General features: G+C 41.4%; 1 protein-coding gene across 9 annotated transcripts in view; it reads right to left on the bottom strand.

Annotated features, from left to right (window-relative positions):
- Nucleotides 1-17,445, bottom strand: part of LOC132908170 (mucin-2-like) — a 304,671-nt gene that overhangs the window by 61,299 nt on the left and 225,927 nt on the right. For 8 of the 9 annotated variants that reach the window (XM_060961891.1, XM_060961890.1, XM_060961892.1 and 5 more), the window contains one exon: nt 10,575-10,621. In XM_060961891.1, coding sequence (XP_060817874.1) covers nt 10,575-10,621 — 47 coding nt within the window. Of the gene's footprint in view, nt 1-9,853; nt 10,009-10,574; nt 10,622-17,445 lie in introns of those variants that run through there. The other variant, XM_060961896.1, reaches the window with a different exon arrangement.

Genomic DNA, 17,445 nt, shown 5'->3' with positions numbered 1-17,445 from the left:
CGTAAAGACGTGCTGGGTAAACGTAGCGTGATAATGAAAGCGGGTGTTTAGTCAGGATTTCCGGCGGAGTCGTTCTCTTTGCACCTTTCTCTTTTCACCCGTCTGTATTTATATCTGCTCGCTTTCTCTCTTTCTCTCTGTCTTGCACACACACACCAGTAACAACACGCATCAGAAGTCGTACTTCATTAAGTCAGTAACACTTCTTCCAGCCGCGTTACTCATCCCTTTCACGGTGGGCTCTTCTATGAGAAAGCAAGATCGAGAGGGAGTAAGATTAATTGCATTCCGTCAAGAGAGGAGGCGTATTTTAAACGAAACCGCCGGTGCTCGCGCAGAAACGCCGAGGCGACTGAAAGGAAGGAAAGGAGAGAGGGAGGAGGAGCTGAAAGAGAAGCAGCCAGCACGCAAGAGGTGGAGAGAGGAACGACAAGCATCAGAGAAAAGGAAGAACGAGGTGGTACTGTGAGTAGAGTGAGATTCCTGCCACCGATGGAAGAAGAGGATTCGCGGCTGCAAAGAGAACCTCCTAAGAGGCGAGGGTAGAATCGAGGATCCAAGAGAGAGGAGACACCGCCTAAGGCCTTGTTGTATTTATCATATAATTACCATAATAGAGCCTCGAACCACCCGTCGCCACCTCCTGTGCTCTCCACCCTCGACCACCCCCGGTGCCGACCAACCACCTCTTCCCTTCCTCCTTCCATGCTCTGTTCTAACAGCCGCAACCGCAAATTGGAAACTCGCGAATACATTTTCCCTTCGTTGCTCTCTCGTTCTTCTCGCCCGAAATTGTTTACCATAGGATGTCAGCCGTTCGAGAACATGTTAACGACGCCGTGGAAGATCATTCGAATTGAGGCATTAATATTTGTCTGTCGAGGAATCTCGTGCATTTTATGCATTTGCGTTGAATCGGCAAAATAATCCCATTTGGTTCGAGAAATAAATAATATTGTCTTTCTAAGTATATTAATATGTTTATTGCTGACCTTTCCACTAGATAATATATGCTATATGTTAACGAATAATATCTTTCAAACTTTTATGATTTTTTATTTATAACCCATATTTAAGTCGTGATATCATCCCATAGATATCGCGAAAAACCGTGTTGCCTAAAATAATATTCCGTCACTTCGTCCATTAAATATACATCTCTTACACTCTTCTAAAACGTAGTAAAGGTAAATATTCAACCATGAATACATTTTTCAAGGTAGCGAAACTTCACGCTAATCTCGCCAATAACTGTGGCGAAAAAGCGCTGGAAGAATAAAAACCTCCCGAAATTCGTCAGAACAGACGCACACGTGCTTCTAAAAATTTCATTTCTCTGGAGAGCCTCGCGGTAGGAATGTGTCAGTGGGAAAAATTCGCAAACCGCTCAACCACGTTCTTTAGAGCCAAGAATACGTATCTTCGCTCACAGTATTCCCGTATCTGACGATGCATGCGTTATTCGTGAGAGACAAACTTTTCACAAGCGGCTTTCCTTTTTTTTTTTAGTTTAATGATATAGCGTCGACGACGACACAACGACGTCGACGGCGTCAGTGGATAGAGCAATTTATATCGATGGCTTATTCCCCTGGCTGCGCGATCGGTCTGAAATCTATTTTCAAGGTCTATTTCAAGTCGTTTGTATCCTTTCCTCGCGATATTGGCTACGACATCGGGCTAAAGCACGACAGGGCTCCGAAGATGGCTGCTTATGGTTCTCTCTTCTGGTCGTTTCGTCTCAGACAACCCCGCGAACCGAACGCCACGCGCAATATCTCCCGTTTCTGATATTCTTCTCGGTGATTCCTTCCAATAACGGTATTTTTCTTTCAGTTTCTTACTACCGTTCGATTAAGGCGCCGGTATATTTTGCGTGGTAAACTTATTGCTACTTAGAAAGCTTTAAATCAGAATTATTCCGCAGCAATATGAGAATCACTCGACTTCATTTTCCAAGAAAACTTAATAAAAACAAATTTTAGTAATATAATCATGACAGTCGTGTTTTGTCAGAGTACTAATAAAATTGAAAAATATTGTATATAACACATACAATATACATAAATTATATATGAAAGATATATAGAATATATACAATATACAATATACAAGATTACATACAATATACGAAAGGCTTTTATGTTAAACGATCAAATATTTTGTGAAGCACTGTATGCATATTTACGAATAGGAAGATAATTAAACAGTGATAATTTTGTGTAATAAAGCAGTTCAAGTGATTTTAAAGGAACCTACGAAGCGAAGGAAAAGATCAAAGATGGCGGTTGGTTGTTAAAGGGCCGGAGATGGATTCTCCGGTTTCTTCGGCAACCACGAATCGCCACCTCGACCCATTCCATTCGCCCTCTTTTGAATTCGCTGGCCTCCTTTTCTGGTCACGGATGTGCAACCCGCTGGAAAGATATTGCAGCTAAACACTCGGTTCTTTGATGCCGCTTCAGCCACGTTCCCTGCGAACCCCGGGTAGATAATTAACGTTACAGGTTAATCCCGCGAAGAACGATGGCCAGATAAAGACAGACCCGTGGGTTTAATAACAGGTTGCCTTTGGTGAGGTGATCTTGTTGATCGCGTAACGAAATACCGGCATAATGCGAAATTAATGCTTCTTGGTATGAGAAGCTGTGTAGATGCTTTTCTAAATACAATGATACAATGTATTATATTAACATATAATATTTTATTTACCAAAATTTTTAGGTCATAATAGGCTTCTATGTATAAAGAAATCAAGTATAGATACTTCTTCAAATGTACTGATGTTTAAACAAATATGTAGTATTAAAATATTTTCTCCATCAAAATTTTTCCTCTCTTCGACATTCTCTATCCAATATTTTTTATCTTTTCTCCATTAATTAACTAACGACGACACAGAAGACACGTAGTAGTGTACACGTAAAACGGGCGATTTGCTTCGATACCAATACTTCATTAAAAGACCGATAACGCAATTACCGGTATACTTCGAGCAGCAATACGTTTAATGAAAGCGTGCAATCACCATCATTGGAGATGGAACGGGAGGTAGAGGATGAATTTGCACACGGGCTCGGGACGTCGAGCGGCCTCTTTTACGGTCGTTTCTTCCCGTTGAAAATCGTCGACGAGCAGGGAAATTGTCGACTGGCTACGCGAGGCCGCGTAAAAACGTCTAAATTGCGCGTAAATAATTATATTTGCATATTCATTGAAAGGTAAATATTTAATGCCGACGCGACGGGAAAGGGACCAGAGTGAAGTGTAACATGAACGCGGAAAGTGAGGCGAGCAAGTGTCCGAGATATGGAAAGAGGCGTAGAACAGGGAGGCAGGGGTTGGCCAGGCTGGCCACCGGCCATGAGAGCTGCCGAAAAAGGGGTTGAATATACACGTCGCGCGAGACTCGACGGAAATTTTAGCTTAATTTTACTTAACTACGTCGGGTTACCCCGTGGGGCTCTGCTTCGGGGACAAGTGTTATTTTTGTAATTCCGAGCGACGCTAATGGGAGACCTCGGCTTAACTCCACGCGAAACCCGACAAAAGAGAGTGTTTACCGTCACCGACGAATGTGTGTATCACGAAAATCCGCTAGTGTAAACGACACTCGGCTAACCGTGTTTTAAACCGACACTGATATTATCCTGGTCTTTTATTATATTATTGCGAGATTCTATTCTGCTATTTCAGTGTAATCTTTCATAGAGTTGGAAGTTCTTGATGAAATATTCAATGTAAACAAACACAGAATCACTTTGTTTGTAGAAGTTCGATTAGCTAATATTTTCTCGAGATATGCCCATTCACTGAGAATCACGTTCATTGACGAATTTTACTATCACTGAATGATATTGGAATATAAAAAGTTGTCATAAAATAAAATATTATCGTACAGAAACATTCTGAATAGAATGGTAAAGAATTGTATAAAACTGAGTGAAGAAAATTCTAAGTGAAAGAAGAATATAGTACTCGTTACTCATGTAACGATAATAAATAAAACAACTAGAATGATCAACGAAACACATATAATCTTAATAAATTAGTGATATGGTTATCCAAAATTAATGTACGATAAAATTTCGTCCATTAATGTATAACAAGTAAGAACAAGTCAATAACAAAGTCATTGATAAATTTCTGACAATTATATGTCAAGATAATCCTCTTTTGAACAACGCTATCATCCAACAAGAATGGCAAGCAAAAACAATATACCTTGCCGGCACCCTTTTTCTAGGAACGAGTCTAAAGTACACGTTGCTCAAGAACACGTGAAAGGGACGTTGATGAGATTCCAGGGAAAATGTACAAGCGCCAAGCGTCCCAAGTTACAGAAGCTGGGACGCGTATCGAGCGTGAATATTACATCGATCAGGCTTTGACGATGATACAGAAGAAGAAGGGGAGAGATCGTAGGAAGGGGTGATGTCGCCTATTATCCGGTGAAACACCTGAGCCCCTGATTCCCGGTTACACGTCAACCGTGCGTCGTTCTCGTGGAGAGTGTATGAAAACCAGCACGCACTCTATCGCCGCCGGTGTCAGTACTGTGGCTAAATTACACTGGCTCCGCGTATTATCCACCCTTAAATTATTCTCTGTTAACCACAAAAATAGTCCCTTGCCATCCCTGTTTCTCTTCCCATGGTTTCCCGGTTTTCTCTCGACTCTCATACAACGTGTCACCACGGTCATCGTCTCAACCGCATCGACGGTATATTCTATGTGGTTGCTTGATGGTTACTTTTGTTTTCCCAAATTTATTTCTGTACCGGCTGTTTATCTCCCGCGTTTGTAGGAGGATACGGCCACAAAATTATAGTTCGGTGGATTTTGTGACATTCTCAGGTGTTATTTACAAAGATATTACAGTTAATATCTTTGTTCGTTTACATATTTATTTACGAGAGTAAAGTGAAGCAACGTTTAATCCGGAAAAATATCTACGATGTTATTATAATCATCCAGAAGAAAATACATATGTACATACATATATCTGAACTAATATTATATAGAGTAGATTCTATGATATTAATATTATTCTTGGATGCGGTATGGAATAACTAGAATTGCATTAAACAATAAGCTAAAAATGTAAGCAGAATATATCGAACAAAAAGCGCTGAGTAGGACTCGATATAATCCAGGAATAATGGGATATTATCAGTCTTGAATTACAGAGCCATCGAACGTGCATCAATAATCGTTAACAAAATTCTGCGGGTGTCCGTCGATGTTTGAACTTTCTCCATTGGTATCACGCGGCACAGGTGAATATTAACGAATGTTTGCCTAGGGGAATGCGTTCTGTCCAAGCATGATGGACGCTTTCGAAGCCAGAAGTTCGGATAGAAGTATGCTCTTGACGTCCAATGTCGGACCCCTGTTCGGCGAGAGATGGATCATCCAATTCCCTCACATAGGTACTTATCTCGTTCTAAACGACAGGTATCTTTTTACAGTTTATCGTACAAATACGATAACGTATTTGTAATTATATCATGTGAAAGCTAGACGAAATTCCAAAGTAAAATTAACGGAACTGCATATTCTATACAAGGAAATGCATCATAGATACAGGGCCACCCAGATGAACTTAACATCTCTTCCATAAGTGGTTTCACGTGTAACACTGACAAGTTTCGGATTAATATTGATAAATTCGAGAACGCGATCACGAACATAGCAGAGCGAACCGGTACGTGCACACGCGCCTGAACGAAAACTTTAATCATAAAAATTGAACGTGGTAACGGACAGCTGACCGCTCGTTCCGATAAAAGATATATCACTCGAATCTCGTTATATTTTCGCGGCTTAAAATATTTACAAGCCAGACAAACTTTCGAAACAATCTCGAACTTCGTCTGAAGGAGTGCCGTCATAAGTATATGACAATATCCTCCGAGGAATTCCATGTTTTTTGTCAATGGAATGTTAAAAGTTTGAGGCACTAGAACAATTTTTCGTACATCTTTTTGAGAAATAAGAATATTATAATTGCAGTTTTCATTTCTAAATATAATTAATTACAATTTTAATACCATAAAAGAATTATATTAAAAAGCATCAAATATTTCTAAATAAATATTTCTAATAAATTTTATTAACATAAGCATGTCATTATCTCTCTTTATATTCTAGCATGCTCCAAACTATTAAATAGAAGCGTACATGTTAGTTACTACTAAAAAAAATATTAACTCCTTACCATATTAAGAACACAACAAGTATCATTTGACTAAAATTGCGATCATCAAACGCAGATGGTGCAAAAAAGTATTCCCGAAGAGCGAAAGTTACGCGAAAAAGTGTCAGCCTGACCATCGGGTTCGATTCGATAAAAGATGGATGATTCGACATCGAGCGTACGACCGATCGATCTCCGAGCTGACGCGCTCGAAGATGAAATGCACCCTCGGCGACCTCGAAAGCGACCCTAACGCTTTGTAGAGCCGTGCGTTCTGCCTCCTTTTGCGAGCCAATGCTACTCGACTGGTTCAAGAAGCATATTTACGAGAAAGACGCGTGCCCCGCGTTGGAAGCTACGATCATCCCCTGGATACGTCCAATTTCGAATACAAATTCCTCCATATGTAACTTGGAGAAACGGTTATTGGTTCAACTAAGGGTTATTAGGTCCGGTAGGTGAATGTATCCTGTTTTCTTGGTGACCATACGTCCCATGTACGATCGCCAATTCGGCATCGTGAGTCATTTCCAATGAAACCCCTTTTGGATTTATTTATGTTGAACGTTAAAAGAATCGTAAGAAAAATTCTTATTCTAGATTTCCTATTTTTTATATTCTGTGCAATAATATAAGCGGCGGTTTTAGCTAGCGTTTAATTCTTTGCAGTCGACGTTTTACCCCAAGTGGTACATATTAAATAGATGTATTATTTCGGAAACTGTCCATAATTTCAATGACTTTCTATTATATATTCTTCTAAACAATGACTATCTAATCTAGAATCCAATTTTCAATAAAAATAACAATTTGTATCTAAGAAATTTAAGGGTGAAGTATGGTTTAGTTTGCCTATAGAAGGTTAATATCGTGAAAACTAGAATGCAAAAACTTCCAAATGTAAAAGAGAGGGATAAATTACATGTTTGACTAACGTCCTAATAACGCTGCCATTCCCAACTTAAGGAGATTTAATGAGGACACGAGCGAAAGTGGGCGAGCCACGGAGATTTATACGAAGGGACAAGCGCGAGAGTCGAAGAGGGCGCGAGGGGTTTCAGGTTTCCTCGCGGGGTTCCCTGTACGATGGCCGCCGCGCCATAGAACAGCAGTACATTATTTCTTGATGTCAAATAAAGCAATTAGCATGTGCCCTGACCAGGGTCCACGGGTTCTAACCCGAGTAATCTCGCCAGGGTCCCTGGCGTGTGCGACATCTTCATCAGAGACGGACCCTCCTCTCCTTTCTCCGCCACTTTCTATCCTACCGCCCCCTTTGCCTGGATACTCTGCTCACGTGACTATCTTGCTGCCCCCGCCCCCCTAGAGACAAGGAGAAACCAAACCTCGCTCGAGCGTCAGAGAAAGAGAGAAACATCCTCTACGGAGTGAAATTGCAGCGAGGAGAAGAGAAATGGTCGAGAAGGCGGTGTCCAGCTCGGTGCAACCCGGTTCCAAGGGAAATTTCCACAAAGGTTGACCCGCTCTGTTAATGAATGTTGTATAACCCTTTTAATGCTTTAAGCCTCTTAGATTTTTCAGAGAGCTCTCGACGCGGTGACGAAGAAGGCACGCCTCTGGAACTCGCCCAGCCCACAGGACTCAACTCTCTTTTCCGCTCTCCTGGTGCACACCAGAAGTGGTTTGCTAACGCCACGGGAGAAAAAAGGCCGAGCGAGAACGAGGAGGGTTTCGCCTCAGGGGTAGGTAATTATGTGGCGGACGTAAATTAAGCTTGTTTAGATTGGGATTTTTATTAAGGTCCTTTATGAAAGAGTGCTGCCGCTAAATGATGCCGCGAACATTTTAACCGACCGGGATCCCTGCGAGCGTTGATTGAAAAGGAAACGATGGCTTCTTTGCATTCATCGATCTGAATTTCTTTCTTCTTGTTTTATTAAATTATTAAATTATGGCTTGTCCGACAGATTCCTTATTTTTTATTTGCTCATAGAGGTAATTTAAAATCCTTGTTAGAAATAGAAAGAGAATATGAGGTTTCTGGGAGATCCCAAGGAAGTCGTAACTAATGATCAGGAAACGTGTATATAGCGACGGAGCAGAATGTACGTAACGACGTATACGGAAGAAATAACTAAGGGTTAGTTTAATCGTACTTTAGGAGTCGAAGGTTTTAACCTTTCTGTTGTCCCCCATTTGCTAAGGGTAAGAAAAGACTGCAGTCAGTCGTATACCTAATGTCCAGTCCACTTCTCTAATATACGATACGGTGGAAAATAAAACTCCGCTAATCGGAACACTTTCGTTTCGATATCTTTAACTCTACCTTCTTTCCAATTCTACTTACTGTTTACTAGTATCACTTACTATATTATTAATATAGATAAAACGTTTTCTTTCAAAATTTCCTCTTATAACTCTTTCTGTAACAAAAATTATATTCTACAAATGAATAAAATTATATCTTCTCTAAAAAATGTAATTTTTTCCGAAAAAGGTTAATTTATTAATCGTACAGAAACAATGTTCATATCTGAAACCAGTCCAGTTTTAGGACATGTTAATTATACTTTGAAGTTAACGAGGGGCTATTTCAGTATAGCAAACAGCTAACCGCCTTCGCGCTAAGGTTTGTGTACCGAACTTCGGCAAAGCATTTCGCAGATACAAACTATTCGCTATATCGTAAATACGCATGCTTTCGAAGCAGCCGTCGTAGAACGAAATTCCTGGTAGAAGTTTAATTCACCCGAGCACCGAACTAGGCGTAAACGTTAAATGATTTGTTGAATACTTCAGCGCATTTTTGCACACAAATCGAGAAATGATATCTTGTCCATCACGTCGCTTCTTGCTAGATATATACGGTATATAATATTACTTGCATGCTTGTAAATCAAATTACCATCGCGTGCTATTAATTCGTTTTTCGCCTTAACTTATTAAAACTTTAAAAACTTCTGTTCCTATGGCTAATGTAAATTAATTTAATTATGATGAATAAGTTTCAAAAGAGATTTCTTTCAATTACTTTTATCTATAAACTAAAACTTCCTACTTTTTAATAACCGGTCTTGAGAAAAGTGATTTTTAATTTTTTTTCTATATCTCCAGGAACTGAACAAACAGGAACAGAAATAATCAATGACAATTAGCGGACAGTCTCCGCCATTAGCCTCGTCAAGCAAGCTTTCTTCAAGACCTCCACCATCCGAAAATCGAGATTCAACGTTGATTTTCTTGGATAGCCTTCGCGAGTCAAGGCGAGGTAGGCTCTGCTCGCTCGTTCTCTCGATTAGGCTTTGCCGTCATTAAAAGTTTATAAAGAAGCAGAGCTACCAGTCTAGGCACAGAGAGAGTGAGAGAGAGAGAGAGAGAGAAGTGGTGGAAGAAGTGGTGGAACGAGGTTCGGGGACGGGGGTGAAGGGATCAACACCCCACTTCGTTGAACGGGAGCGGTAAGAAAGTGAGGCAGACAACGTAGGAGGGGCAGAGATTCCAAGCAAGTTTTCTCATGTGCAATGCATAATGAGGAAAGGCAGACGGCGCATAAAGGGCCTACAAATGAGGCTCGGGTTATACATATACATTCGAGCTAGATACGTGTAACCAACGCGTGCAAACGTGCACGTGCACACGCACAAGAAGGCGCGAAAGACTCACGGAACCATCTCCCCACGTTGTGCTACACACCGTTACCACCCGCGACTTCTAAACGTGCAACCAAGTTAAAAAGTTCTCCCTCTGATTTTAGTTATCCCGTAGAAACTTCGGAAACGGTGCACTCGTAAAGTTCTCGGTTAATCTCCTGTTTGTGCTGCGCTCGTGTTAAGGCGTGCAGCGAACGTCGATCTTCGGATCATTATGTAAGATTTAGGGGATAGACGTTTAGACGACTAATGTAGGGCTTCCTTCTATGATGAATATTGCTTGTTTCATATGTCAATTTGATTGCATGTATATATGTCAAAGAGATTTTTAGTCCTATAATAATTCTATGTTCTCAAAAATGTTTGAAAAATCTAATTGTTACTAGATCTTAACAATTTTGATAAAATAAGGAATTCGTATTATGTACTATGATTAATTTTATGGGTTGTTAAGTGTTATTATAGCTTTGTCAATGAATTTCGTTCATGGTACAGTTGTTGGTTGTTCGATATAGACCATTAAAATAATAGCCGCCGAAAATACGAGCACGTAATGACCGACGCATGCTGCATGAAAAGCGATTAAAGGTGTTGGATCGATTTTCCCTAGTAACTGACTCGCTACGCTCGCTGACTACCAATGCAAATTGTCGAACACATTGTTAATTTGTTCGACATCAAATATAAACACAAATTGCTAGTAATCTGTATTTTATTTTATACTATCAATTAATTTATATTATTGAGAAAATACCTTGGCTTACCTTGTTCATGATTTGGCGGGGATAGTCCCGCCTCGTGTGGGTCGACGCTGTAACAGAAGGAAACAATCATTGTTTTATTACTTGATTCTACGTATTATAATAAATAATAAATTAGATATAATCTTTTCCAAGGTCTTTAAAAAAGTCTATAGAATCTCTTTTAAATGTTGTGTGATAATTATTCAGAGCAAAAGTATTCCATAAATGTTTTCCTACTAAATTTTTCATGTCACATCCTCGAATTAGATTTCATCATATGAGATACGCAAATAATATTTCGTTCAGCCGCGAAAAATGTAATCTTGCCTCTCGCTCGCCTTTTCAACCCTTTCCCTTAATACTGCGCCTTGTGACGCCAGCTAATGCACGCAGGTTAGTCCCCGATCGTGCACCCAGTCCCGCATCTTCGCCCCCAACCTTCTCTTCTCTTCTGCCCCTCAACGGGTACCTCCGAATTCCCGTAATCTAATGAATGGCCTAACCCCAATATCCTCTCGGCTCAGCCTTACCGTCACTACCCTCTATGTACTTCGTCTGTATGTACCACGCATGTAAATACTTTCACGAACGAGAGATTCGAGCGATATCGGCTCGCTCCGGTGCGTAGCATGTTTCTTCAAAATTCGATTATCTTCCAGTGTCGATTAATTATTTTGACAAATAAATTATTTTAAACAAATTAATTATTTTGTCGAAACTATTTCCTCTCAACGAGCCTTCGTTGATTTAGTCAAGACGATCGAATCGGATGCCTAGCAATCTCATTCGGACATAATCTATCCATGATTAAATTAATGTTTTTCGGTTAACGAACAAACTCTTTACTATAGAGACACAAATAAGAGGAAAAATAAGAGGCACTGATTGTCGAGAAAGTCATGAACGTGTACATTGAGCGAAACAAACAAGAAACGCACTGGAGACTTTGGAAAACGCGAAAGGGGACGGAAGAAATTAGTCGGAAGCAAATTGGCGAGAGTTGAAACTTTTCAATGTGCTTCGTTAGGTGTAGTGACCCAACCGTGCAGTTCACGATGGTGTCTGATCCAACAAACTGTACTGATCGCGACGAGGAAATGAAACTAAAACACCAGAAGAGTAAGAAACAAACAAAAGAAAAAAGAAAACAGAATTCGCAGCATCTCGTATCAACCGCATCCGCCGTCATAATTAAATCCAGACTTGCGGAACAACAGCTAATTACTCGACGGGTGGAGATGCAAGGCGAAGTTCTTTCGTCCAGAACGAGGGACAGACAAGGCAGGCTCGAGGCAGCAGCGGAAACCCGGCTCTGGAACAGGGCAAGGAAGCGCAAATGTGTTTATTTTCAGGGAATAATAAAAAGGGTCGTCCAGCGTCCGTGACGCGGCGGTGATCGTACGAAAGTTAGGAATAATGTTTCGGACACGACGTTCGTCTGGCTTTGCCCGAGAGCTCTACTACACCCGCTCACCCACTTGCACCCACAACCCCTCAAACCACCCTCTCCCGATCTCCAGCAGCCTGCCCTTATACGCGTGTCCGCCGCAGATTCAGACTCCTAATTAAGACGAGGGTGCGAGAGGGGTTTCAGGGGTTTCTCCCGGGTTCTCCCTGAAGGGAGGTGGGAGTGGGTAGTAGAAGTAGGGTTTTCACGAGGTAAGGGGTACCCGTACCGCGCCGGAGGGGTAAGCCAAGGCAAAGGGGGTAAGGAATATTGATCACGGGACCACCACGGCGGCGAGGCAGAGACTGGCCATACTCCCCCCTCTCTCCTTCTCTTTCGCTCTTTCTTGTTCTATTCGCCTCTCTGTTTCTCCTTCTATCGTCTTGTTCCCAGTAAGTGTATCCTACGCTCTCTCGCGTGAGCATCGACGTCTTTCGCTATTGCTCTTGGCGTACACGCGGCACAGATCAGGCCAGACCAAACCACCAAACGCCAGATGCGTGAAATCAGTCGGTTAGAGGCTGCCCCGCAGCCTTTGCGAATTATTGACGCTGAAACCACGACCGCGGAGCAGATGATGCTGCTAGCTGTTTCGAGGTTCGGCCTTAGGGAGTGCTGGTCCGTGACTTTGGCAACACGAGTGCCATGAATATCAGTATTCGCTGCTGGAGACTGTGACACCTTGTTGGTGCAAATTTTGTGAAATTTAATGAATAATGTACGTGGATTATAGCGGACAAAACGAAAAGTAATTAGAAGAATCAGGTCACGATGAATGATTGTAGAGTGATCTTAATATCGATTAATATGAGAGTTTCAAAAGTATATATTCTGAAGGACGATTCTGCAGATTATTGTATAGTAGGCCTATTGCTTCGACACATATTAAACCGAAACTTCGATTTAGATTTCGAATATGCTCGCAACTCGACACTGCCATAGATTCCCGAGGCGATATCCTACAATGAACTCAATTTTCTGGGGTTCAAAGAACTTTTGTTCGAAACTATTCTTCTACCTTTCATATTGCACCGTTCTATTGGAATCTCTACGCCGTTATACATCGACGTATAAATATTTTCGATACAAACGATTTCATATCATCTAATAACTACGTAACTATTAAACAGAATCTTGAAAAAGAAACAAATCATCGAAAAAATACGAATATTGAAGAATATTCATCAAACTCATAAATTACAACCTTCATCAAATAACTCAAATTCACCATAAAATTCTGAAACAAACGAAAAGAGTTCCAAATATTTCTTCCTGCATAAACGTGCAGGTGAAGTCAGTCGAACGAAATGGTTCGTTTCTCGCACGAGATTGTGATGTACAAGAAGAGAGAAACAAGATTTTCGGACAATGTTGGTAGCTCCTTGGGATCAAGGTTGCCAGACGAACTTTGACTCACACGATCGGCCGAACAGAATCTACGTTGTAGACATGTGGAGCCTTCTCGCGAGTTTTCGAGTGATCTTCTGCAATGGAAGAAAGAGGAATGACTTGGCTCGTTCCCGAAACTACGACAGGGACACTAGGGCGACGGCCAAGCTCGAGTTTACACGACGTAGCGCACGTCTTTCTGTCCGTCGCTCTGCCTTAATTAAATCTCTGGACCCTTCCAGAAGAACCCGCGCCATTCTAGCAGCGAACTAGAAGTATAATAGAATGGCTGCCTGTTCGTCTTTCTGCATTGTCGTAACGCGTTAACATCGCCAGATTTTTCCTCGTAATTGTTACAAATGTCCATGCAAATTGTGAACCTTAGCAAAAGTGATTTTGTTTAAATTGGCAGTGAAGATTATAGAGAGAAAAGCAAGCTAACATTATGATAGAAATATTGGGACACATCACAGAGTTTTCTAGGTATATTTAAATTGAAAACTGATTTAATTTCTACATAATGAAGTTATAGACGAAGAAAAGACTACTTATATATTATTTTATAATAGAGACAATACTATATACAGTAGAATTCTATTCATCTTCCATTCATTCGTCTGTTTGAGGACAAACAAAAGTATATAACTGATGTCCATCTAATAGAAGTTATTCACTATCTCTAATTTCTCATTCACCTAATAGATCACATTCTTCGTAAAATTTCATTCCAATAAATGAACTTCAGATAAATGGAGTTCTACCGTAGTTCCACACATCGTCACTGATTAAAAACTCCATAATCTACATTTATCATTCCTAAACCAGCATCAAATCGTCAGCCAAATGACTACTATTGCATGACAAGAAGTTATCGAACAGCCCTGCAGGCCACATAATGGGCGATTGATCTATCACGGATAACGTCTTTTCTGAGTTCGCGACCTCTTCAGAGATTCAATGCAGCAGCATTTTCATGGCTCCAGGTGCCGTTATTCGGTCCGGTAACGAACGTCAAGGGCGACCTCGACGAGGCCGGAAGAGATCTCATTGTCCAGAAGCGGAGGCCACGATAGGAGGGTTGCGCACCGCCGGCAACCAGCCAACTCAAACTTTGATATGGTTTCCTAAATAACCAAGGCTACCGATACCGCAGCACGATAGTCCTCTCTCTCCCCTCACCCACTACCTACGCCCTCTCGTCCGCTTCTGCATCCACTTCGTCCGATCTATGGCGGGTCCAGGGTGGGTATCGTAACTACTGTCGAAGCATATTGAAACCCTCACACCAACGATGACCCAACTTACCCCTCCGTTCCTGTCGCGTTTCTGTGCGCCACGTAATCAACACACACCAGTGCTCTTCGTCGCGAGAACCTCGCCGCGAGCGTGCGTTTGTCGTTACGCGTGCAAAGGTTGCCCGCATGCGGAGCGTGGTCGATCGACCGCGAATACAGGAATGCTTTCCTCTCTCTCTCTCTCTCTCTCTCTACCTCTTGCTTTCGTAGCACAGACCGCGTCTGAGCAATTTGAAAGCGAAGTGACAGGCAATCAAGAAGGTAGACGACCAGCTAAGGACAGCCAGAGTAAGAGAAAGGGATGCAGAGGGACACGCGAAATGACCGACGATTTATCCGCGCGAGAACGAGCCAAGAATTTGGAATTAAAATCTGCGGTCGTAATTGTTCGCGAACGAATGTTGAATTTGGAATTGAGATAGATAGAGGGTTACGGTAGGTTGCATTTTAACGAGGGCAAAATTCTTCTTATTGCCTGGAATACGTCAAAGTATTATACGAGTCGCTCAAAAGCTAAACTGATCAACTTTACTTTTTATTAGTTTCTTTATTGAATTACGTACGCATGCTACCAATTCCCGAGATCAAATGATTTACTTCCGCCTGATTCATTCATTGTAAGAGGATGGCATAAATGGTGATAAATTCTTTTCTGTACTTTTCAGCTTATCCAATTGGTCAATGTGGTTTCTGAATGGTACATAAATCCTGGTCTCACCAAGTGTTTCTTAAAATTAATCTGCAAGTGTTATCTAAAACACGATACGTAAAACTCAAGTATAAACAAGAAAAATTAGTCTATATGGAGAACTAAGGGGAACCCTTTTTGCTGCACAATGTTTATAACTTCATTATTCCCAGTGTGAGAGGATGGAATTGTACGATAACGATCGCGAATGAATTCACGCGTGCAGGGGTTTAGAATATCTTTCCTCGAGAGCAGAGCAGGTTTGGAGGCGGGCAGGCGGCATGACTGTATCTGGAGGTTAACTGTTTGTCCGCTAATTAGAAGCTAACAGCAGAACTAAAGTTTGGAACTTTAAAGTTTCTTGCCTCTGCAGAAGCCTTCTACGCCCAGCCGTTACCCTCTTTTGGGGGCGGTGCAGACACCCCCAGAGGCGAACGCCCTATCGTTCTACCATTTTTCTTCTCTCTCATTCCTTCGCCCACCATCGGCTAGCGTTAATTACTAATTAATTGTTTCGCATGTTTGAGTTTTAAATGGATAAGTTAAACAGCGCATAAGAGGCCTGGACGTAGAGGACGATGGGTATACCTTTCCCTTTAGCCTCTTCTCTTTCTCTTGGTTTCTCTTTAGTCCGGTTTCCCTTCTCTTTTCATCTCTCTTTCATCTTTACTCATACCCTTCGCCTACGATTACCGTGAAAACGGTGTACCAACGGTTAACGAGGTTAGGATGACCGTGCGAGCTAGAACCGGGGAACCGCGCTCGTTCGTTTATTCGTTTTTCACCTCGTCATCGAAACACCGCAAGCGTGTGCGTTACATAACTTCTAGGTGTGAAACTTTTGCACGGTTAATATATGAGATGCGAAAGGTCTCGTTGATTGTAACTTGTAAGTTGATCAGTTCCACTAATATTAGTTTGATTATGAAAGGTGATCCAGGAATTAAATATTATTTTGCTGATTAATCATTGACAAACTTTCGTACTACAATTATATATTATACAAATTATGAGGATGCGAGTCAAAGTTCCCTCTTTGATCAAATTCCCAATCTTCAATCAGAGACAGAAATCCCTGACGACTCGTGTCGCGAGTCTACAAATCGTTTTACCTCAATCTCGCGACAGAGAAAGGTATAGGGGGCTGGTTTACCCTTGGAAAGTGGAACGGGAGACCTTCCATGGCTGTAATCGGTGCTCAAATAAAAAGCCTTAATGCCAAGATAAAATATCCCATTTGTCTAACGACGATTTTTCTCTCCGTTTTGAGGCACGTTGTATTTCCTCTCCTAGCCGGGGGTAGATAGGGGTGAATCGGGGTGGTAATCATCTTAAACACCATTGTCACAGACACCTCGTACAGGCCGGCTGCCACTCTCGGTTCCGCGCCACCTGATTCTCCCGTAATTGAGATGAATCGATAAGGACAAGCTCCCGTGGTGAAAAAAGGAAAACGAGAGGAGTCGAGGGCGCTGCTTTTTTAATTCGATGAGCTAATGTAGCGACAGTTACATTAATGGCGCCTCTGGGGACTGTGACTTTCTCCCCTTTTGGAACGCTGAATTTCGAATCGATAACTTCTTTTATATACTGTCATTTTTAGGAGACATAGACATCCAATATAAAAAAATGTTTATCTATTCCGAAATATTCTTTTTTTCAACGATCTACAGAAAAGCAAGCAAGCAAAAGATTTAGCAAAAAGTAATAAAAACTTAAACTATTCAATGCATAAGCTATACAATTAATTTTGTAATGTATTCATTTTTGTGGACCAGAGGAAATATAGCACAAAAAATTCTTAAGAAAACCAGTACTATGATTGATCCTTACCCTTGAACTGAGACACTTCTATTTGGCCACGAAATTTAAGTCGCACTTAAATCTAATGATCTGCACATGTCTTTCAATCGGGGACGGAATAATGAAAGCGGAATAGAGCAGGTCGGAGGCGTGGGGGTTCAGGGGATAAATCTGGAATAATCGGAAAACGGGCGGTCGAAATCGAGGTCTGTTATTGACTGGCGTGCAGAAACTAGGCAGGGGTAAAAAGAGAAGGCGGCGGAGGGAGCG

The sequence above is a fragment of the Bombus pascuorum genome, chromosome 6 (assembly GCF_905332965.1).
Source record: "Bombus pascuorum chromosome 6, iyBomPasc1.1, whole genome shotgun sequence".
NCBI classification, from domain to species: Eukaryota; Metazoa; Arthropoda; class Insecta; order Hymenoptera; family Apidae; genus Bombus; species Bombus pascuorum.
The sequence above is the reverse complement of the archived record's forward strand: the minus strand, read 5'-3'. Positions and strand labels throughout refer to the sequence as shown.